The following is a 24,036-nucleotide window of genomic DNA, read 5'->3' on the forward strand; positions in this document are numbered from 1 at the left end:
CTTGCTCTCGTAAACTGTTAAAAAATTCACAGGGTTTGGTGTGAGGAGGAATAGCTGCATGCCTGGAGAAGATAGGTAGACTCAATGGTATGATACAGACAGGGGCTGAGTGCCTTCAATTGAGACAGATGACACTTTTTCAAAATAAAGCGCTGCACAGCTGTCCTTTTTATCACCCCTGCCTACATAAGCAAGCAATACATGCACCAGTAAAAAGAGTGATGCTACATCCACTGCAAGATGTACACAATGAAAGGAAAGTGGCAGCTGTATACATAAAAAGTGCGACGAATCGAATGTTGCACGGAGCATTTCAATAATATAGGTCTGCTTGGCTATTCATAGAAAGAAGCTGCGTCGGCAACGTTGTGCTCCGCCTGGGACCTGTTTCCATTCACGGGAGCAGTGATTAAACCGAGAGAACTCTTTCACCATTCAGCGCCAGAAATCACAGCACAAAAGCCAATGATTCCTATCTGTCTCTGAATTTCCTATTCATTCCCTTTTGTGTCATGCTTTTCCACTCTAATTAAAGAAAAGTAAAGTAGCCCCACAAGCGCTCGGAACATACCAATCAATGTCATGAATATGCATGACAGGGAACGTATCTGCTATGCATGATGATAATTATAACAGACAAAGCAGTTATAAGTGAGTTCTCCTGGCGTGCACACAGTAAAGATGGGGAGAGAAGTGTTTGTATACATTATGCTGTGCACTTAAGATGCAGGCGAACAAGCTCTTGAGAAGAGATGCAGAGAGGACAACAATTAGCAGACCGTCGGCGGCAAGCGTGTGGCACTTGCCTCTCATGAGAGCAAATTGAACACCGGTCACCTGTTCCCAGACGCAGCTAACCTGTTTCTATCCCCTTGTGGTTACACCGTGTGAAACATGTGTTAGGTGAATGCTATAAATCACTAAGCCACGCCTGAAGTGTCTGTACACTCATATGCACACACACATGCACGTACAGCATTGATCCAGCCTCAAGACAAATCCATTTCCTCCTGATGGATTCATTACTCCTTAATGGGCCTATTTTACATTGTTTGCTTTGGGTAACACATTGTGTCTTTGAAATCTGCTGAGGCCTAAGATCAATGGCCCTGTATCGGTACACATCATGTGCAGAGGTGATCAGTCTTCATATGCACCATTATTATTGTAGACAAATTGATGAAATGCATCAGGGTGTTTATGAGGTGACAAAAACAGATTACAGTTTACTTCCGCTATTTGAATATCAGATTATAACATTCTTATCATTTACTGTCCGACACAAAATGCAAATGACTTCTGGACCCAGCTAATGCACACAGATGAAACTGGAAGAGAGCCACATCCACGCACAGCAGAATTATTCTTGGTTGGCCAGGGGCACAGATGAGGTAATTGGCCAGATCATCTGTTTGTGTAACATACATTGACGTAGCTTTTTACCTTGCCACAATTAAGACGAGCAAAAACAAGAGTGAATTAGAAGGACAATTCTGCTTCATGGGTAGGTAAAAAAAAAAGCATTACCGTAGGTGAACTGGAGTCAACCCAAGGTCACATCTTTCAAAATGTGCAATGATCATTACCCTTGTGATCCGCGATGGCATTATTGCTTTGAATCTCATCAATGAACATAAAATTGAAGCAAAATGGTTTCTCTGGGTGACCTTGTGCACATTACAGCGTGTCCTCTATTTTAGTCAGGATGGAAACGCAGAAAGCTCCTTTTCAGTTGATGGTTAGTAAAGTTATTAATGGACGCTTTTAGTTTCAAATCAGGTCTCTATCAACCCTGTTGCATTTACAACCTGTCTTAGTGAAATTTACCACGCTGTTATGTAAAATTCAAAGAAATGAGACATTTCTCACCTGTGACTAGTTTTCCCACAAAACATCTGCTGGTGCAGCTTCAGTGTTAGCATTTTTTTTTTTTTTTTACGTCCGCTTATTTTGCCTTCCTCTCTTTATCTGCTCCCCTGCTGTAATGTTTATGTTTAGGCGTTCTTTTGTCCAATCCGTCCTCCCACTGTACAGACCCTTAAGATTAAAGGCTACACGTAGGAGGATGGCTTAATCGGCTGTAACTCACCCCACCAGCATAAAATGAGGCCCACTTCATGCTCTATTAAAGGCAACTGGATTCAATGAAGCAACAGCCAGTAATTGGACTTAGAGCATATGATGGGTTTTCGCACCAGACAAATTCAAGAACGTAAAAGCTGTTATAAGGCTGCCCAGTCTGTTATGTTCCTTTTTGGCGCTAAAACATATAACCAGCCTGTAAAAGCTTTAAAGTGAAAGGCCAACGTGTTTGGGGAGCTCTGAAGTGAACATGAGTCATTGGCTTCCTGTTACTGAGAAATCAATATTTTACTCCCCAACATTTGTTGGCAGAGGCCCAACACTTGGATGGTTCTGTACTGATGGACTTTTTGGAAAGGAAATGACAAGTGTGTGAGTGCGAAGTGTGAAGTTTTCTTTTACAGAGCACCAGCAGAGAGTGAGTGTTTGTTAAAAGTCTGCCCTTGTTCTGCTTTAAAGTTCTCCAATCCTATCCACTTGTTTTTATCACTGATCAATTACTTACCACTGGAGGAAAAAAAGCAAGTCTTAGCTGCAAATCTGAACAGTTTCTGGAGTGCTTTTTTTTTTTACAAAGGCTTTCTCATTTCATTCCACATACTGTATACACAATAATTAGAAAGATGGAGTGAGAGAAAAGGGAAAGGGATCTTCAGAGACGAGCAATTGCAAAAGCGTGAGAAATACTCCATAAAACTACCCATTCTTCTTTCTGCTTATTTGCCCCAGTGGAGAGATGCACTCTACAACACACTCTCGATGCATATTTTGATAATGGTTAAGGGGATATGTTGAAAATCTTGCTTGACTTGTGTAAAATGCCCTGGTCTCTTGATATTGCTCTGCTTTCTTGCATTATTAAACTATAAATCATTTCACACAGCAATGCTGAAACAAGTCAGACTGTAGCTGCTTCTGTTTGCGGTTGCAGTAAAACATTGTCTTGAATGCAGCAACCCTTGCAGCAGCTCATTAACATTGCCAGGAGTCCTATAAAAACATTTATTATACTACTCATACTAAGACATTGAATGAAAATACATTGTGAGTAAATTAACAAACAAACAATCGAGAACTATTTTAATTATCTGGTTATGCAGCTCAATTACAGTAAAAATGCTCATGTATTTCAGCATTGTCACATTCATTCTGTGTTTCTAGAGTAAGATAAATGTTATCGTATAGCCTTGTTTTTATATATTTAACTTTGGGTCTTTTGCTTTGTTGTTTCTGCTACGCTAAGCTTTAAAATGACAAATTTATCTTCTTGCTTTTGGCAAATGAGCAGTATTTTGAAGGTGATTAAAATGCACAAATGTGTTTGCGCTGCAGGCTATCCTCGTTACACAGTGATTGGCGACCACGGTTCAGGAGAGCATCATTTGCGGATCCAGCGCGTCGAGCTGATGGATGACGCTGTGTTTGAGTGCCAGGCCGTCCAGGCCGCCATGAGGTCCCGCCCCGCCCGACTCACTGTGCTGGGTGAGTCTGAATTAAACACACACACACATTCACATCCCAAACAACACCACTGTTTGCGCCAACCACCTCCAGTCACTGAGGTGCAAAGCAGCTCGTGGAGAAGCTGCATTTGGCGTCACTTGCTTTTCACACTCATCAGTTTTTCATGCTTTTGTTCTCACGGCTAAATGTGCGATGTCTGATCTTTCAGCAGAGTAACCGCAGCATTAGAACTGTTTTGTTTTTGTTTGCTTCAATACTGACACGTCCAGATGTTCTGGAGGAGAGCATGACAATAAGCTCATATGCACCATCCAAAATACTCCAAACAAATCTACACCCTTGAGCCTGAGCACTGGACAGAAGTACTCCCAGAGCTGAATGGACACTTTGAAAAGTGGTGCTTCGAAGCTATAAGAGAATACGCTTCGTGTCCATTTACACACAAAATATAAATAGGCACACACTCGACATTTACATGCAGTCTTACTCAAAACATGCTAAAATATTGGCTGTAAATCCTGAGAACAAAAGATATATTTTCTATTTAAAGTGTCAGAAGGAGATAAATCAATGCTGATGTTTCCCATTTGGCATACAGTGTTAATATGACCAAGCCTTTGCAGACCCTCACATTTCCACTTTAATTTCCAGCCTCTGCATGCAGCCTCCACTTCCATTATTACTGTAAGCTTGAGAGGTTACTGCGTCTTAATTAAACTCCATTGGGTTATCATTCAGCGTTGCCATTTCTGCCTTATAGTAGCACTAGTGCAATCGCTGGCTCACGTCTCTTTCTCTGGCCCCTCACACTCTCTCGCCGCCTCGCACAAGCTCCCTTTCGCTGGAGGATTTCTTGAAAGATAGCTGAAGTCAATGACAGAAGAGAAGAGAACAAGGGAGAAGGAATGAGAAGAAAAAAAGAGTCTAGAGAGAAAGAGGGGTGTCTGCCACGCAGTATCCTCGCCACGAGCGACTGATCCGCCTTATTGATCCAGTCTAATGAAAAGTGAAACTAACGATTTGTAGGGGAGAAGGCAGCAGGAGGAAAAAAGAGAGGGGAAGACAAATGGCGGCGTAGCGTTTCTCCGGCTGCCAAGACCCCTGCAAATGGATATGAGTGAATAATTATGGATATTTCTACAGAGAACGGTTGCGACTGCACTTTCCCTTTCAGATACTGTCTGTACTGTTCCTCTACTTGTCTTTCTCTGCATCTGCGGCTGTGATATAGTGCCTTTTCACGAAAACTGCCAGTGTCAGGGAGCGAAAGAAGACTCACTGACAATTCAAGATGTTTATCCTTGCAATGTACGGTGGCAAGGTCATTCGCAATGGGTTTTTTCAATTTGGACGTTAAACTAGATTCAGTTGAGGATGTTTTAGGTTTGAAGAATACCACCAATAAAATATTTAATGGAAATGTATCTAGCTTTCCTTGTATCCTTGAGAGTTTCCGTGTGTATGAAACTGGCAATTCAATTGAAAACAGCCCCATGTAGGAACAACAGCCACGCAAAGCCACTACAAATAAGTCTTTTCTTCTTTCAATCCCCCTGATGCTGTGTTTTCTCGCTTTAGCATTTCCTACATTGACTACTCGGAGTATTTAAAACAAAGAAACAAATTATTTGCAAATGCTCGACTTTGGACTGCAAGCTAAGCACAGCGGCAGAGAGTGCAAATCAGCAATGGGAAAAGGGGAAGCCTTTATTTCCTATTTGGCTGATTGAGGGTGAGAGAGTTTATCATTCTTCACCATAAGCCTGAGTAGAAGGTGTTTGTTTAATCCCCTGCCGAGCTAGCTGACTCCTGAACGCACTGCCAGGGAGAACTCCAGGCTGACACACACACAAGGTAATGGAGGAAATATATGCAAGGCCTGTGTCACTGCAAACTCCAAGCTGTCAATTACTTGCCAGTGGTGACAGAGTGTGTCTATTGACTTGGAAGACAGCTACGACCCCACACACCTATGCGCGCGCACACAAATTCATAGGCATATACACAATTCGCTTACACAAAAACACACCCACACCCACCAGTGCACACACACGAAGCCTCACTTTTCTGAGCTGACAGCAGAATAAATCTACAACTCAAGCCCTCCATCTTTCATAACTCAATATGAGCTCCAACTCCTCCATGTGCCATATCAGAGAAACTTCTCTCCTCTTGACTTTGATGGGCTTGGAAGCAACTTAACATAAATATTTACTGTCACATGGAGAGAAACCTTTATCACTGCAGAAGAAAAGATACTGTATTGTGTGTTTTAGGCTTTTCTTCTTTATGATTTGTTGAGCTTGTCCTTGACAGCCAAATACTTCCTTTGAAACACAGACAGAGGCACCACCCTGACCTGCACATTTACAAGAACATGTGCCAAAAAAAAAGTGAAAAGCCTCTGTTTTCCCAAGTTCATTTAAGCTAACAATCCAACAGAAATCATTTTGGAAATGAACATACAATAATGAAATTCCTTCATCAAAAAGCTGTGAGAAGAAAACGCATGAACTTAACCCATCCGAGTGTTTGCATGGCTCGCAGGCTCACCCTCCGATGCCAAAGGAGAATCAAGGTCTTGTGAATTAGTCATGAAGGAAGAGAATGGAGGGTTTCAGGTCCAAAAAAGACCCCTGAGGCTAATTATATCCCTTGCAGCAAGTTGGCAAAGCTCCAGACCTTTGCTCTAATCTTTTACCTCAGGTCTGGGACCACTAGAACAAAGGGAAGGGAGATCACCGTTGTTTGATTAAGGTCTTTGGCTGGAAAACCACTTCAAGGTGTTGTGGGTTTTTGCAAATGGAGAGCGCGTCGTGCAGTTATGTCAGAATGAAATGCGGTGTCATTTTTTGACTCATTGCTGACATTTTAATAGATCAGTCTGTCTTAAATGTTATTGTTACTCTCTATTATCTGTCATCTCCGTCTTTTTTGTGTCTGTATGACTCACTCTATCATTCATTGTTAATGCACAGCCAACGTCTTCTTCGAATACTGAATCCTCTTAATTTTAAATGCACTGTTAAAAGGATGCACAATTAATGAAGAGATGCTTGGTGCATCATCTCTCTCATGTGCTCATCAGGTAGTTGCTGTCTCTATAGACTCCGAAGTTAAAGGGCCAGTTTGCTGATTTCCAACCTCAGACATATCATGCTATTATAGGGAGCTAATGCCATTATGGTAGAAAAAAAAATGTGCCCTGGAAAACCGCGTCATCTGGCGGAGACCACTGCCTCAATCTAAGACACCCGCCTCCGATGTCTGCAGTGTTTAGTTGAAAAAACGCATACCGTAAAATGTAATAATTTGTTCCTTGAGGTGCCTTAAAACGCTGCCTGCTCTCCTGTTTTCCTTCCAAGACATTCCACATTTATAACCGAGTCATGTTTCGTTCAAAATCGTCAGGTTTGAAATGTAGACTGATTTAGATGATCCACCGGTACATTCTTGTCCTATTTCGGATTCTGTACCGCTCTGACCCATTGCCTGCAGCGAAAACGGTAGTATTTCACTCCAGCGTCTCTCGCTGGGTCGTTCCTTTCAGACAGAGGGGCGCAATGCACGCTGGGTGTTGTAGGAATGTAGAATGGGCGAAACCATGAGCTGTTTGTACAACTTTTTCCACAGCTATGGCGCCGATTTCAAATATTATTGCTTCTATCGATTACAGAGAACACCAGCTTTGACTGACAGTGGCTTTTTCCAGGGCCGAATTTCTCCGTTAACAAAGTGGCTGAGAGGACTCCTCACTGTTGCACTCGTTCTAAACACATTAAAGAAAGCTGAGCTGCTTTCAATGAAATTTCTTATGAAGGTTTCCTCATGTAACTCATCACACTTTAACTTTTGTCAAGTGTTGACTGTCAAAGCAAGGGCACGCAAGTGTGATCACATTGGTTTATATTCAAATGCATTTATGACATTTTATAATTCCACATATTGAATACAGTATGTGCATTTCTGTATTTATGCCATTGCAAGAAAAAAAACATATTACAAGTATAGTTATTTTTTCTAAAGATATTACAAATGTGTTAAAGTGTACTTACACAACCTTAATAGTAAATAATTAAAACATTTGAAATGTGAAAAGTGCATCTGCACAGTCAGCGAAAATGTTCCAAAACTGAAAACAGCAAAGTTATTAATTAATTCACTCTTTTTTCACCCCTCATATGGCTGCTGTGAGATGACAGCCTTTCAAGCATATTTTGTTAGCTTCAGTTTGAACCCAATATCTGATTCATTCCATCATTTAAATTAAACTTAAACTCTGAAACTTCAAAGACCTTCCTCAAAATGACGCCGTTCTTAAACACAGTATGACGTTGGTCTTCTGGCAAACATAATTGATTGCACGCCATTTGAATGAGCCATTGTGTGCAAGATATTTGTTTTCCCTTTTCTGCATTGTTAATGTGCTTCAGCAACAATATTCATGTAAACAAAAGCCCAAGGGTATCTTTTGTCATCGTTGTTCACAACTGCCAAAGCTGAATCAGCCGTTTCAGTGGATAGCTCTGAATCCATTAGTTTTCAAGGATCACGCTGCCATCTTTTTTAGTAATGGAGTTGAACTTTGAGGGCTACTGAAGAATCAGAAGTTTTCATGCTCAAAACAAGACAGATAATGTTCCACACAGGCCAAGAATGTGTATGTTTCTAAAACTGATATCCACAATGCCTGGCACAGCTCCTGCTAATTCAGTGATGCTGTTCACAGTGAATAGGAACTGCTGCGTGACAACTTTGCAGTGCTAAAAGTAAGTTCAGTGGAGATGTTGTTTCATTGCCTCTTAATGAAGTACGTCAGCCAGGAACAAGGTTCTAATTCCTTTATGTGATTATCTGTACCTGTTTCTGTTCTTTCCTCATTTAAGGTAATGTAAATCAGTCATGTCCTTCCTCTTGAGTTTTGCCTTTGAAATTGTCACTGTATGTGTGTGAGCAAAGTTCTGAGGCACTTGAACAACATTTCACAGCAGTCCAAAAGTAAAAGTTAAAGAAAAAAGCTCCTGAGTCTCCTGAGTAAGTGCTCAATTTGTCTCCTACAAAAGTTAATTTAGGTCTAGCCAAGCATCTCAGTCCAAGTGTAGGCAGAGATAAGGTGTCTTAAACTGCAGTCATTCTAGGAGAAAATACGACTCTTAACGTTTATATTACATTGCCTTTGCTGCCATTTGTCTGCAACACGAGATGGAATGATAACTACATCTATGATATCAGAGAAGCTGTGAACAGGTGCGTGATTATGGCAGACAGACTGAATGTAGGCTTATTTTTTTTTTCTGAGCATTTCAACAGAAGGAGGAGGAATGACACGAATACATCTGTGCTCTGCAAAACAACAGAACCAACTGTGTGCAGGTGTTAGGCTGATTTGAATTCACACTCCATATTAAGCAGGTTTGCTCTCGCTAACTGTAATTGTTGTTAGCAAACTAATGATTGGCATAAGGAAAAATCTAAATCCACAGAGGCTAATAACTGGCAGAACCTATTTTAATTGTAACTGTGATTATGGGAACTGAATGTCGGATTCACCGCCTCCCACCCTCAAACTGAAACACACAAAAGCACATATAGCTATAAAGCGGAACACAGACTGGTGGTGAGCAGCAATGTCAGCACCCTCCCAATCTGTGGAGAGCAGCTTCTGGGGCTGCACATGGCTGCGCTGCGAAGGAGCAGGCATCGCATGCCTCTGACAGCTCTGGCATCTCCCAACTCCTCGTCTCAACTTCATCCTTCCTTCCCTTCATTTATTCGGCAGTGTTCATTTGCTAGATCATGACACCAACACCACAAAGAGATTACTTGGTTTTCCTGTACTGCACATAAATGAAACCAAAAAATGTGCCCATAGCTATGTCCCAATTTAGAGGGTGCATTCGAAGGACGTATTTGAGGCAGTGCGTCGAAGGCTGCCCCAAATCAAAGGCTCCTTCAGATGCGGCCGACAAATGCGTTTTCCTGGGATGCATCTCATGGATCCTTCAGCGTATCCCGAGATTTATTGCGCACCAATTCCAACGAGATTTCGGAGTCTTAAGTGGCCGAGGTATACACTTTTAAATGTGAACGGATTCAACACAGTCGAATAGGTAGCGATATAAATGCAAAAAAAAGTTACGTGACCTTACTTATGATAGCTAGTTAGCCAGCTAGTTACCTATTGCTAGGCAACAGGAGCAGCATTTGGTGATGCAAGGGTAAGGGCAGAAACAGCTGATACACAGGCTACGAAGGACTCATCCTTCGTAGCCCGCGTCCTTCGAAGGATGCAGCCCCCGTATTGAGACAAAGCTTATATCTACCCCAGACCCGTGTTTCAATGATTTTCTTCCACAACCTCTCTTTGTCCCACAACTTTTATACTCTATCCCACATTGAACTCTCTGTAAATTATTCCTTACAATATGGTAGCACACACTTTCCCACAAATCAGTCTTCTTGGCCCTTTTGTTTTTGTGTACATTTTTTACAGTCCGCCATGCTGCTTGTGATTGCCATCTGTCATCCTGTTTGTGAGAGTAAAACGATTTTTGTGTATTTTTCTCACTTCTTTTTTATTCATTCACTCAAACTCCTCTTATCTATTGTGTGTGTGTGTGTATGTGTGTGTTCTCATGTGCGCACACATGGCTGAGGCTCTTCCGGCTTTCAAACAGATGTACAATGACAGCACTTGAAGAGGGCCGGTGATTTGGGCCAGTGAGCCACGCATGTCTCTTGTATCCACCTGTGTTGAGTATTCCTCTCTTCTCCTTTTTGTCTTCTTTTTTTCCTGATCTATCTATCAAAAACTCTGCAAGCTGTCACAAGGGGGTGACAGGCGGCCCGTGCGAGTTTTATTCTGAAATAGACAGGCAAGTCAGAAAGCTCATTGTTGTTCAGGACACGTTTTTCTCAAGCACAGAGCTATAGCAGCTTACACAATGCCAGTCTCCACTCCCCTACACCATCTAGCCTCCTTGCTAGGAGCCGTTCCTTATTCATCCGCCTCCAAATTGCTTTTTCTCCCCCTGCTTGTGCTCCTGAAAAGCCGGGATGCTCGCAGGTTTTCATTGGCTGCTTGGGAGAAGTTCCTTCAATATTGGTTCGGGCAGGAAAACCCAGCAGGTTCACCGTCAGCAACAGGACTTGTTACAAGACTGAAGAGGACTTCCAGGCCAACTCCTGCATGTGTTATCAGCATCCCCTTAAAGAAGTTCAAGTTTTATGCATTGTGTTTGGAGAATTTTATGTTCTGTGCTTGGAGAATTCATAAGTATCATGGGACAAGAGGCAGCTTTATGACCCCGAGGGTTTATTCAAGCCCCTCTCGCGGTGACAGACTTACAGCCTTGGCCTGTTGAGTTAATTACACATCAATATTCCTTGGTCTCATTTATGGATATCTTTGATTTTGTGGTAAAAGTAAATGATCTCACTAGAGTCCAGGCTTTCTGACTTTTTTTTTCCACTTTTTGATTGAGGTGTCCAAGGTGGGGTTTATAGTGAGATAAGTCTAATATCGATAGATGCAATTAATCTAATGTATAATGTCACACCGGGTAAGGTAATACTGGAATCACCCTTCTAAGGCACTGGGATAGGTAAGTTGTGACAGACCAATTTAGATTTCTTTCACAAAAAAAGACAGCTTGGAGCTCATGATCTAATGTGCAAGGGTCAATTAACCCAAAAAAACCCATCAAAGGATAAAAGTAATGAACGGGCTGTATCTTAAAGGCTATTTTTAAGTATTCTGTCTAAACCATGTCTTACATCTTTGATTAATACAGACGTGCAAAAAAGCCCAAACCCCTCTGTGACTAATCTGCTATCAGCTATCTTGTGATTTGTCCAAAAAAAAAACAAAAACAACCTGTAATCTGTGAAACATGAGCAGATGTCCGTGTCTGTGTGTATTCATGCTGACGGTGTCCTGGTCCACGCACGCACAGGGGAATGCAAATTTGTGAAAGTGATGAAACGGATTACATTATTATCCCCAAGAAAAAAGTAGCGAGTGGAGCAGAGTTTGCAGTGAGTCAGCCCTGTAATTAAACAGGAGCGATCAATCTGTACCACTGACCACACTACTTATGCCAAGTCCATCGAATGGCTGCAGTAAAGAGCTAATTTAGAACCATTAGGGACTGCCGAGTTTGCAAACAGCCCAGTAATGATGATGGCTGATTCAAGTTCAAGGCTTGGCCTCTGTCAAACCTGGCAGTCACAAAGCAGGATCAGTGGAAGATCTCAGAGGAAGAGAAAGAGCTAAATTAATTTCTCCCAGCCGTTTATTTGTATTCAGTGGATGTTGGGTTATCGGTCAAATCTCCCCTTTTCTTCAGCAGACAAAAAAAGGCTTTCACCTGGCCAGAAAAGTTCCCTCTTTTGCTGGTCTTTTGTGTAATCAAGTCCAAGTGCCTTTTTTTTTGCCTTTGTGAGAGGCTTTTTCCATGTCCTTTCTGTGGTGCTGATTTAAAAAGAATCCAAAAGGAGCTGAGAGCCTTGTGCAAGTTCACAGGAAGCTATTTCAGTCTAGACTGTCACAAACTGTCTCTGCATACAATAAGACCTCAAACACAATGGAGGACAGACAGATACAAAGGTATGGGTGCTGGTTGGAAGCAGCCAGCCATGTCCTTCTCCTCCTTGTCTGTTCACTATTCACCCTCATTGTCTTGCTGGCAGGCAACCCTCTAGGGGGACATGACCTGAAAGTGTAGCGGTGCTCTGTTTGGTCTTCCCGTGACCTCTTCTCTCCCATGTAGCCCCACTATGCACAGAATCCTAAACTCCTCTCGCACTGTACGCTCTGACATCTGTTAAAGGAAAACATATGGCTGAATAATTGCAGACAACCGAGACCATTAAAGGTCAAAGAATGGCTCGTAGTGAGTTACAAAAACAATGTGTGAGGGTACCACCTTGTTCATTAGCAGCGTCACCTTCTGACCCTGTAGCAACTATTTGTATTCATTTGTGTACAGAGGGAGCTTTAGAAGCCTCTCTGAGAGCAAAAAGAAAATCATCTCACTTGGCTGTTTGGTGAATTTCCAAGTCTGAGTCCTATCAGTCACATACTGTCAGACTTGCCTTTCTAATCTCCCACTCTCCATAAAAACCCTTTTATGGCTGCCCCATATGCTTGGCATTTAATTAAAGTTTCAGTCGCGTGTGAAAGAGAGCCCTGACAGCAAATAAATGACAATGGATCTTTGCAATCAACTGCATTTTGTTCATTTTCTTTAATGACAAATTGGAGAGCTGTTCAAAAGTCCCGGTTCATTTTGCTTCTCACATGCTCCCTGTCTCATTTGCATAGCATTCAGTAGCTCTATTCTTAGAATTGGAATAAACTAATGCGACCTTCTTGACCTTGTTTCCTATAATGATAAAGACCCAGAAGGTGACCACGTTCTCACAAAGATTCTTTCCTACTTGCCTAGATCAGCACACTGCTAGTGCTGACCTGAGATTCCTCTACCTCATCCAACCCCTCTGCATATTTATGAAGACCAGATGAAAGGAAGCCTGTCAGAATTAACACTGCATTTCTAACTCAAACACACAATAGGAATTAGTGAGCAGGAATTGCCTTTGAAATAACACATTTACTGGTCCAGTTGGTTAGTAGTTATTAGTGTGGTTCACTGTCGCCACACTGGTGTGATTCAGTCCTTACTCACTGCAAATGTGGGGTACTGATGGGCATGTCTGATAATTTGGACAAACATTGATCTTTTAATGCAAATCTATTAGTCAGAAGATAAAAAAGACCAAAATGCTACCCCGATGAATTTATCAACCACAGTAGTTAAAGATTAAGATGGATGGATGTGGATCACAATCTAAATGTGCTGCTACACTTATTCGGTGTGTTTCAACAAATTAAACATACCCATGTGTGCGATAGACAAAAATACCAGCGTCTTAGAGTCGCCTTTCTTAAGATTTCTGTCCTGGTTGATAAGGCGACACCAACAGTCGAGCTTCAACACAGCAAACACTCCCTGTAAAGCTCAGAAAATTAAGAGAAACTGGTGCATCTATTTACAGTGCAACCAAACAACCTCACACAGCCTCAATACTTTTTTATAAAACAGTCATCATTTGACTTCAGAGTGCACATGGGCGAGTTTTTCCAAACCTTAAATGTCTCGTTTTTTAGACACAGTGGTGGCCTTTTTGGCAGATGCTTTTAACGTATAACAACAGAAGAAGAAAAGGTTATACAGTTTTAGGAGACTGAACAGTAAGTAATGCGGATGATACCAAATTTAAATATTATATCACTTGATTTAGGTGCTGCATTATTTCATGGGTGAAATAATTCCCTCCTGTGTGGGAAGGTGATGTCAGTGTAGAGCGGGGATTGGGAACTCTGCCACTAACAGGAAAATATGTTATATAAAGAATCTATTGCAGAATGTTAAAATAAGGCTTACCATAAATAGTATCAAAAAAGTTCCATTTAATTAAAATCTTAAGGATTATAACTTTAAAGTAAATGAAGTTATCTCCGTCTGAGATCAAACTGGAGATTTGGATTGATCATTTTTAAAAACACCTTTAAAGCGACTTAAAGCCAACGCTGAGTTAAGCAAAGTGATTACATTCTCTGTCAGTAATTTCCTCTCAGAGTGAGGAGCATTGAATGCTTAAAGCACACTTTCCTGACACAATGCTCTAATTTATGTCGGCCATAAAAGAGCCCTTTTATACTCATTGTCATTAAATGTACAAAACAGTATGCCAAATTACATTTTCTCTCCTTTCATTCATCTATGTCCTGTTTGACAGCATAAATCTCGCTCATAACAGCCTTCCTTCCAATCAGGATGCTTTTTGCAGGGGAATATGGCAGCTGCCTGCAGCCTTTGATTTCATCTTGCCCCAGATCTGCATTGTAATGAGCACTCAGGTCAATCAATAATTCACTGCAGTTTCAGTTATAAAAAAAAAAGAAGAAAAAAACAGAACAGCTCATGGGTAAAACAGGAATAGGACTTTGATCAGTGCTGTTCGCTTGCACATATAGCACTGCTGAGATGCTTTCTTCTCTGTGTTGTATTTGTCAAAGCTGAAATGAGGAGAAATCGGATAAACAAGTGTACACATCAGAGATGGGCAGTCCAATAATCTCAATATTCAAGTAATCTAATTACTTTATGAAAGAGTAATCGAGTACTCTTTACTTTACCGTTAAAAAAAACAGTCAGACACGGACCTCCTGGCCAGGAAATAGTAGGCTATATGCCTGTAAGAGAACATTAACTAACGCTGTTACATTAATGTAAAGATATTGCCAACAATAGAAAGCTATTGCAATTTCAAACGCATTTAACAACCTTAACAGCCCCTTCAATTAACGTTGTGGTAACATTCCGTTGTCAAACGTCACAGCGGTAGCTGACTGTATGGACTTCTGTTCTGTGTTGCTTCACACGTAACTCACATATCTTCCACTCTCGTAGCTGTTGTCTGGCGTGATGGTGGCTTGTACTCCGGCTCAACAAATGCCATCAACTCACTTCTCCTTCCACAACAGTTACTGGGAGCAAAAATCTGCAGTTACCATGTTCGTTATTAGCAGGCTAATCTTCTCCGCTCCGGTATTGTCACAATGACGTGTGCTAACAGGGCTAGCCAATAATGTGACGCGAGACTGCCCGTTGTCTGTCTCTGCTGGCTTTTTCTTCTGCTTTAAGCGCATGTGGTTAAGCATCGAAGAAGTATTTATATGACATACAAGATTAACACCACATATCTTGCACGACATGTTATCGTCGTCTTCTTTGTCTACTCGAATAATGACATCATCGAGTACTCGAGTATTTGTCCCCATCCCTAGTACATATGTGTCTGAGGGGGCTTATATGTAGACTGAATTACAGTAGGTGATGACATTTATGTGTGTGTTGTAGGTATAGAGGGAAAATCACATTTACTTTCACTGATCGGGGATTTGATTGTCATGTAGAGAGTCATGCTGTGATTTTTGCAAAGCTTTTCAAGCCTCAAGCCGCAACAACCTTAGTTTTCGATTTAGTACATGGTAAGATCTATTTCCCATTGTGAAGTAATTTCCCTCCCTGTATGAGTAGACGTGGTTTTTATTTACTTTTTAAAGAAAAATAATGTGAATACAATAAACCAAAGTTGTGTCCCTGGTCCGCATTGTAAGCACTCTCATTAAACGGCAGTTGGCAGTGTGATGAGGGGAGGTGTCATGCAGTCAAATCCTTGCAGGTGCCATTTTCTGTGTTTTTTTTCTTATGTGCTTCAGATTTTTAGCGGAACAGTGTTCCAGTGTGTGGAAAGGCAATATATCAGCCTGATAATTTGAATGAAAAAATACAACTAGGAAAGTCCTTATATGCCTGCATGCCATTATTCTGCAACATAGATGGTTTAAAAGAAGTGGATGCAGCCACTTTGACATCACTGATTGGTTTGTTATCTCATCTTAAAAATATATTTTTCCCATTGTTTTTACCAGCGTCTTGATGTAATGGGGTACTACTACCAATGGTGGCTGTATTGTTCTCAAAGCTGTTTGCTAACCGCCATTAAATAACAAAAGAAGAAAAAAGCATTAGTGCTGGTGAATGCAGGTGTGGCTCTGAGAGATTCGGACATGGAGAAAAATGCATCGACTTCTGCAGCCGTCAAAGAGTTCTGTGTGGAAGTCTTTGGAAATATAAACAAAACAAACAAAAGTGCAAACTTTTAAAGGTAAAACTAGCACATCAAAAGTCTCCAACAACTGTGCACAGCATGACAGGCTGAATCTCACAGGAGTTTTGTCGGTACACACTTTGACATGGAAATAAAACAAACAGAGTTGTGAAAAGGTAAACAGTCTGGCTCTCTCTTTATGTCAGCGTGTGTTTGCACGCACGGATGGACGGAGAGGCGATCTTTGAATAATTGCTTAAAATGCCATAATTGTTACATCTCTATCTTTGGGGTTGACATGCCGCGACTTCCACTCAGTTCCACGTTGCCACGTCCAAAACCAGAGCTTGCTTTATCTTTGTTTGTACTCAAAATGGAACCATAGTTTACGAACGACTTGAAACTACTGATTGACACGATAAACTAATTAGAAAATGTTAAGTGAAGTAAAACACCAATTAAGAAGTAGGGTAATTTTCCTGGTTCATACAATCACAATTCATTTTTGCAACCAATGGAATCACTCCCTGCTGGCTATTCTTTTGAATGTGGGTTTTAAAGCACTTCTGCATTGGCTTTACTTTTGAAACCAGATTCTACATCCACTTCCTATTTGCAGTCTATGGAAATAGCATATGTCACAGGTTTAATTACCTTATTGCATGTCTACATACTTTACTAACACTCCAGATTTAATTTAATGCCACAATACTTGTTGGTTTCCTACTTATATGCAACAAATTGTTTACGGTACCATGAAGCTAAGGCCCTGTCTTTCTTTGTGTCTGTATCTATAGTACCCCCAGAGGACCCAATCATCAGTGGAGGGCCGGTGGTGAGCCTAAGAGCTGGGGACCCACTCAATCTGACCTGCCATGCTGACAATGCGAAGCCAGCAGCCTCAATCATCTGGATCCGCAACGGAGAGGTCCTTAATGGGGCCATGTACTCCAAGGTAAGCATAGAGGTGTGTGTCATACCAGGTTTGAACAGCGGCTGGGGATGGGTGGGGGTGGAATGACAATCGAGGGTTGCTGTGCTTTCATTCTCTAAACCAGTTTTTTTTTTTTTTATAAAAGTAATCTGAGAAAGGGAATGAAAACACCTGTTACTTTATATGTTTGCGTGCCTCGCTTTGCTGTAAATAACTTCTGCAGAAATGCTAGACATCCATGAGATGCATCAGAGTGACTGCCTGAGTCATTGGTGGGCGTTTGCCTCGGCATCCAGACGGCTTTTAAAAATGCAGTCCCTTGAAAATCCAGGTTGTGTTTTGATTACAAAAAGACGAGTGGCCTTTTTTTCCCGGTATACAAATCGGCTCAGACAAGCAGATGGCGAGATCATGGATCTGTCAGTGACTTTACATTTCTCTCTGGAGTTTTGATCTCCTCCTTCAGTGGCATTTGCCTCTCTTCATCTTCCCGTCTTGTTATAAAATCTACCATGTCACTTTCAATGCTGGAATCTGCCTGAACCTTTTCACGCTGAAGTATGAATCTCACTGACAGATTGTGTTCCCACTTTTGATGCCGTAGTAGGCTATAGCCCCTGTTCACACCAGCCTGGTGGCATCATCACCTGACCCCATAGACTCTTGACTGACAATCAACCTTTACACTAATCATGCAATCAACACTGCCATGTTCTATATTCATTTAAGCAAAGGACATAAAGAGACCAGGCACTTTAGAGCACTAACACCTCCCCCGCCTTGCTTGCCTCGCTCCCTGTGCTGCCTCATCCCATTATCGGCTTTTTTTCAGAGAGCAGATAAATGCCATTGATTGGACTGGGGTACGGCACCAGGCCGATTTGAATAAAGTGATTGCTGGAGGTGCCGCTTGCTAATGGTGGGCGGAGAGTGCCCTTCCTGCCTTCACTTCCTCTCAGAGCGAAGGCTGATATGAGGACACTCTGTGCTGGTAGCTGATGGATGCTCACATGTCTGCACTGAGCCCAAGTGTGTCCCTCTTCCCTCTTATCTCTATTGCCTACCATTAAAAAGCAATGGCTTCGATTAAAAGAAGATGACTCTTTTTTGGGTCCAAAGAGCAGTAGGGGGACATTTTGTAAGCATAATCATCTGCTCTGATGGTCTTCTCATATCCCGCAGATGAAGGGGTCTAATGTGAGCAGATGTGGTGGAGGATTCACAGAAATGGCTTTCCTGATGGTGTCATATCTAATGACATTTCTGACCCAAAGATAATTTTCCACTAAGGATTCCAAAACCTCATATCTATGACCTCTTAGAAAACTATTTACTGGACCAGTGGTTAAAGAGAAAGTGTAGGATTAAAGCTCCTAGCAAAACTGTGCTTTTATAATGTAGAGAGTCACTGAATTGATGCATTGCGTATCATTAGTAATGGTAGCTTTCAAAAACAGAAGCGTAGTATATTATGGAAGGGGCCATCCAAAATAATTAAGTGGCAAAACTCACCACAGTAAGGTGAATGGTTCAAATATCAAGCCTAGCTGTTAAAATGTGGGCAGAGGAAGTAAATGAATAATGTTCTCTCTTCCCTCAAATACTCATCTCCCATCTGCTCTGGTGGAGCTGCTCAGTGGCAAACAGCAAAGGACTGTTTGTCATATGCAGCCTCCAGGTCTGAGCTGTGTTTTGGAGGTGTGCACACTTGCTCTGTGATACTGCACCGGAATGGTACAACAAATCATTTGAGAAACATGATGCATTCTCCACCCCAATGTGCTACATGTTTTTCTGAATGCTCCGGTGGCACGCTGAGAGGTGAGCAGGAGACTGGGGAGTGATCTCAGTGTTAGGAGGTTTCAAAAAAATAAGAGGAATAATGACATTTTTATGAGCTGTTCTTGCTGGCAAGAGCAGAATAGTGCTTTTTTATTGTGCCCCCCTCTCAGCATCGCAGTAAAATCGTGTTGCTGTTTAATATCAGGTAAAATTGCCAGAGTTGACATGAAGCTGCTACTGTTGATGGATATCATTTTCAGCAGAAAAAATAATTATCCCTTTTCCAATCCTAGTGTTGCTCTATTTCACCTCTGTTATTTCCTCCAAGTGTTCCAAGCAGCTGCAATTTCTGCCTCTCAGTTTTATTATTCTCCACCCTTCCTTCATGGGAGTTTGTGTGTGTGCATGTGTGTGTGTAATTACAGCACTTTATTGCATTTTAATGATCGCCCTGATTGAGTAATATGGTGGGAAAATACTTAAAAATAAAGTTACTAATTAAAATTTGAGTGGGCATTAAATATGTCAACGTTTTTTATATAATAATTATAAGAAAGGTGTAGTTTTCCCAGCAGTTGAGTAAAACATTGAGTCAAAGGACTCATGAATCATTGTGCCAGTTTTAATGGATATCAAAAGATTTTGGCAAGCTAATTAACCTCATTTTTCAGCATTTTAAATTAACCGTTTGAGCTGAAAAGATCGCTTTAATTAATTACTTTTGATTACTTTGGAAAGGATCTCAATGAGGTTGGTAGTGAGTAAAGGTTAAACAAAAGAAACCTACATTATTAAACCTCAGTGACCAAGGTAAAAAAAGGAAGTTATCATGTTTTTCATACATATTAATATTGTCCAATGATAGAGTAATCACATATTTAGAGGAACCCTTGAGTGGTCCAGCATTTAAATGACTGATTGAATATAACCAAATATATTATATATAATAGCTGTAAAATTAAAGGCATGTGGCTTTGCAGAATATTTAAGTTGTATAAATTATTAGATTCTGCATACTTGGTAAATTTGGCACCTTCCCCAGGAGGCTTCATGTCTCTTCCTATTACTGACCCAATCAAGGTTTTCCCTGCATGTCTCTGTGGGTCGTTTACATTTTGAGCTTCATAATAAAATAATATATTCATCAGATTTAATATTTATGTCAAAATAAGCACAACTACAAATCAAGGTACAACCTTGTACCATGTACAGTATGTATTAGCATTCACAAATACACAGCATATAGTACATTAATAATGCAAGGTAACTAGCCTGTTATTTGCTTGTGGCGACTCATATAGACTAGTAGTCTTTTCTTCCCATAGATCATGGAGTATTTCCGTATTATTCTTTATTTGGCTTTACATGTATTCACAAGTTATTTGTGAATGTGTTTTTTTGCACAGAGTAAAAGACGGTGAATGATGGTGTGCTTTTACTCCTGATTCAAGTTTCAGATTGCCTTGTCTCCTCTTATTTGATTTCCAAAAGTGTTGCTTTTGAGATACATCATCCTCTCTGTTGTACTCCGTCCTATATGCCATTTTGTTTTTGCTTTACCCTCAACAACTCATTTCACAAAGTAAAATTCTTCACTCTTGAGCTCCAGTGGAATCTACATCTAATACAATCAAAATCCAAACTTTATAGTTAATCACTGGCATCTATGATCACTACATTTCTGTAAAGTCTGGCTTCCATCTTTTTCAACTTAGACATCATAAAACACAAACAGAAAAGCTTCAAAATATTAACTTTGAACAAAATCCAAACTTTATAGTCAATCCACTGGCATCTTTGATCAATTTCCTTAAAGTCTGAAGTTCTATTTAAGACATCAGAGCACAAACAGAATAGTTTGAAGTGAAATGGTTTAGTTTTATGAGGAATTTGTTAGGGGGGGTCTCAGTATCTGAACCTTTCATTCATGGATTAATAGCACAGTTAATGTTCAGATTTAACAGTGAAGGTTCATGGCTATAAGGGAATTTGCTCTGCTAGCAACACATCAAGTCTCATTTAACTAATGATCTAATTTGGTTCCGTCATTTGTAATAAGTAGATAATCTATGGCTAGGCTTCTACTGACGGGTCACTTTATTGTTAAGTTAAAGCGTGGCTTGGCAGTTGAGGCTTTAAGCTAGGTTAGCTTTTGTTATGTTAGCAGGCTAAGAGCTTTTGTTGTTGTGGTGCTTTTACAATACATTAAGTGTCATGCTAAACATGGTTGATAACAGAAAGACAATGTAAACAATTAAGCAGCCCAAACTAACATTATATTAGACCTCAGTTCAACTTGTTGGCAGAAAGACAGTACAGTGGAATGCCTCTGTTGCAGCATCACAGCTAATGTTTGCTAACATGTAAATCTGAAGGATATGCCCTAAATTGGCTAATTTCTATGTCTTACTTTTTCTCTTTGACCCTCAGTGGTCAGAAATCAACCTCGCAGCTGTAAACATACATGAAAAAACACAACCCTTTCCGTCTCAGTCTTGTTACTTTTGCCATGCCTCTGCTAGCATGGATAAAAGTATTCTTCACATAGCTTCCAGGCTGTGATATGAAAATTTATCAAATTGTAATATGGCATCATGTTGAATTCAATGCAGCAGCCTGCTAACCCCTTTCCTAAGATTAATGACTTCAGACAGGTCCAAAGCGACGAGGGAAACAATCCTGATTGTGTCAGAAAGGATATTACATTGACATATCCCGCGTCTGACAGCTAATGCGTTCTGCTTTAGAAGTGACTCACGCACAAGTATGAATTTCATCACACGGTTCTGTACATAGCCTACAAAAGGACTTCACAGAAACACGTGTGCCATCTATAGTATACTTATACAGTTCTTATTGGTACATACAAAAAGAAAATATATATCTGCATGCCAACGATTCAGACGTTTTATTTTGACAAGAGGTACCTTGAAGTTCGTGAACTATAAAGTGGTTGGATAAAAAGATTTCTAATGGAATGTCTGACTTTACTCTTTTAATGACATCTTAATTATATCATTTAGAATATGGTGTGCTTAAGTGAGAAGGGGGCACATAGTTAGATTACACTTTTATTAAAAAGAAACCTTTGCATTAAAGTTGAGAAATTAAGAGATAATTACCACTGGTTGGTACACTGACAAAGAACCACACTTTGACTCACCTAATGATTAATGGGAAGTGATTATGGTGGTTGAAATATGCTGAACTTTGTAAGAACATTTAAGTATACAGTAACGTACACGGCTGAGTTTCAGCCAGACATCTCGACCTACCTTTTGTTCCTTTCTGGAACTTCTGTTTTATAAAGCTATGTGTAAAAGTACAGGGGGAGCTAGCATTAAGAGGAGTAAAAATGATCAGACTAAACTTTTATATCGTTTAGTCATTACATTAATATGTTGCTTTCCTTATGGTGGGCTTATCTAAGAAAAGCCGAGATATCCATGAAGCAGTATGAACATTTGTGAGGCTAATCTAAAGGTAGCAGTGCAGTAAAGCAAGTCCACAGTGAGCTCCCTCCGGTCAACACTGTAGCTCTGTTTCTATATTAAGCACATGTTTGATGTACTTCACTATAGCAGGATCCTATTTTCTTCCAAAGCACAAAGCAGCAGTGAGCCTCCTTTAAAGCCAAGGCAGGGAAATGCATCTTGACTTTGTGGTTGACCACACTGTGCCCCGTTGCCCACGCAATTTGTTCTAGTCACTGACTTTGTTCTGCCCCGCACTGGTTGACATACACTCCCAGAGCCCTCCCCTGAGCGTTTTGGGGAGAGCGAGAGATACTGAGCGCTACCAACCGATTCCAGATGGCTTCCACAATGTAGGGCTCAGAGGATGAGCGCTGAAAAGAAGATTGATTTCCTTTGTGGAGTATGACAAGCCATGCACTAGAGCGCAGCTCTCCAGACACACAAAAGAGGCTCAAAAAACATATTTCTACTTTTTTATTTTTTCATATCAATCAGCTTTGCAGTAAAAAGTACAGGCTGGAGTTTTCTGATGGTTTGCCTCTGGTCCCACAAGGGAAAAGATGTGTGTATTCATTATTTTATTCTATTTTTTTTTTACTATTTTACACTTCTTTATCAAAGCTTGTCTGGTGAGCTGTTTGTTCCATCTCTTTTTTTCCTCTTTGTACATCATTTTAAACTGTTTTAAATCCCACTTTGAATGTGAATTCTTGAAGATACAATCCAATATGTATTTGACTCAGAAGTTTTGGGTGCACACTATTTAGAGTTTGCCATTTAAAATCCAAATAGTTTGAGATTCTGCTTATTGATCTCGGAAATCAAAATCCAAGGCTGCAGTTGGCGATCCATCAGACCATCCGAGCATACCTGCTATAGATCTTAAAGGCCTAGAACATTTTATTCACACTGCTGCCTGCTCTCTGAGATTAAAATTTACTCAACTTCTCTTTGCAGACCTTGCTCAGGGATGGCAGGAGAGAAAGCACCGTGAGCACGCTCTACCTATCACCTTCCAACATCGAGACAGGTCAGCAGATCATCTGTAAGGCCTCCAACAAGGCAGTCCCCAACGGCAAGGAGACCAGTGTCACAATCGACATCCAGCGTAAGCATACCACTCATCCCTCACTCTCTGCTTTCATTGCATTCAGTGCCTCTCCCTTCCTTGTCACTCTTTACATTTTAAGTAAAAGTTTTTGAAGTGCCCTGATTTAGCGATCAGTCCAGATAGGGAAAAAAGCTCTTGTATGACATGTATTACTCAGTACTTGAGGAATTTCTCACATGTAGAGGCGTGAAACTGTCAGACAGGCATACGTGACTAACACTCTGTAAACATCTAGGATTCATTTTAGGCTCTGATGGATATTTATAATTGGTTTCCTTTTTGCTTTCAAGCCATGTAGGTGGGTGGATGGATTGATGATGCATCACATTTTTTTTTGTTGCGATGATGAAATATCAAAGGAGCTGTCCATCTTGAATGAATGGATTGTCTTTTTTGGTCCAGCTACCTGCCTGTTGTGGAACCATGCATACTGTCTCCACCTCTTTTATATTCTTGCACATACCATCAATCTTTTTGATGAGAGCATGCACAATTCCCCTCTAAAA

The 24,036-nt window shown here is 40.8% G+C and overlaps 1 protein-coding gene across 2 annotated transcripts in view; it reads left to right on the forward strand.

Moving 5' to 3' along the window:
• The window catches only part of kirrel3b (kirre like nephrin family adhesion molecule 3b), a 158,169-nt gene that overhangs the window by 96,566 nt on the left and 37,567 nt on the right, over positions 1-24,036 (forward strand). For both annotated transcript variants that reach the window (XM_069668467.1, XM_069668468.1), the window contains exons 3-5: positions 3,415-3,564; positions 17,025-17,182; positions 23,377-23,527. In XM_069668467.1, coding sequence (XP_069524568.1) covers positions 3,415-3,564; positions 17,025-17,182; positions 23,377-23,527 — 459 coding nt within the window. The remainder of the gene's footprint in view (positions 1-3,414; positions 3,565-17,024; positions 17,183-23,376; positions 23,528-24,036) is intronic.

Source organism: Semicossyphus pulcher, unplaced genomic scaffold (genome assembly GCF_022749685.1).
Source record: "Semicossyphus pulcher isolate SPU_LCO1_2020_fin unplaced genomic scaffold, fSemPul1.0.p SCAF_19, whole genome shotgun sequence".
Classification (NCBI taxonomy): domain Eukaryota; kingdom Metazoa; phylum Chordata; class Actinopteri; order Labriformes; family Labridae; genus Semicossyphus; species Semicossyphus pulcher.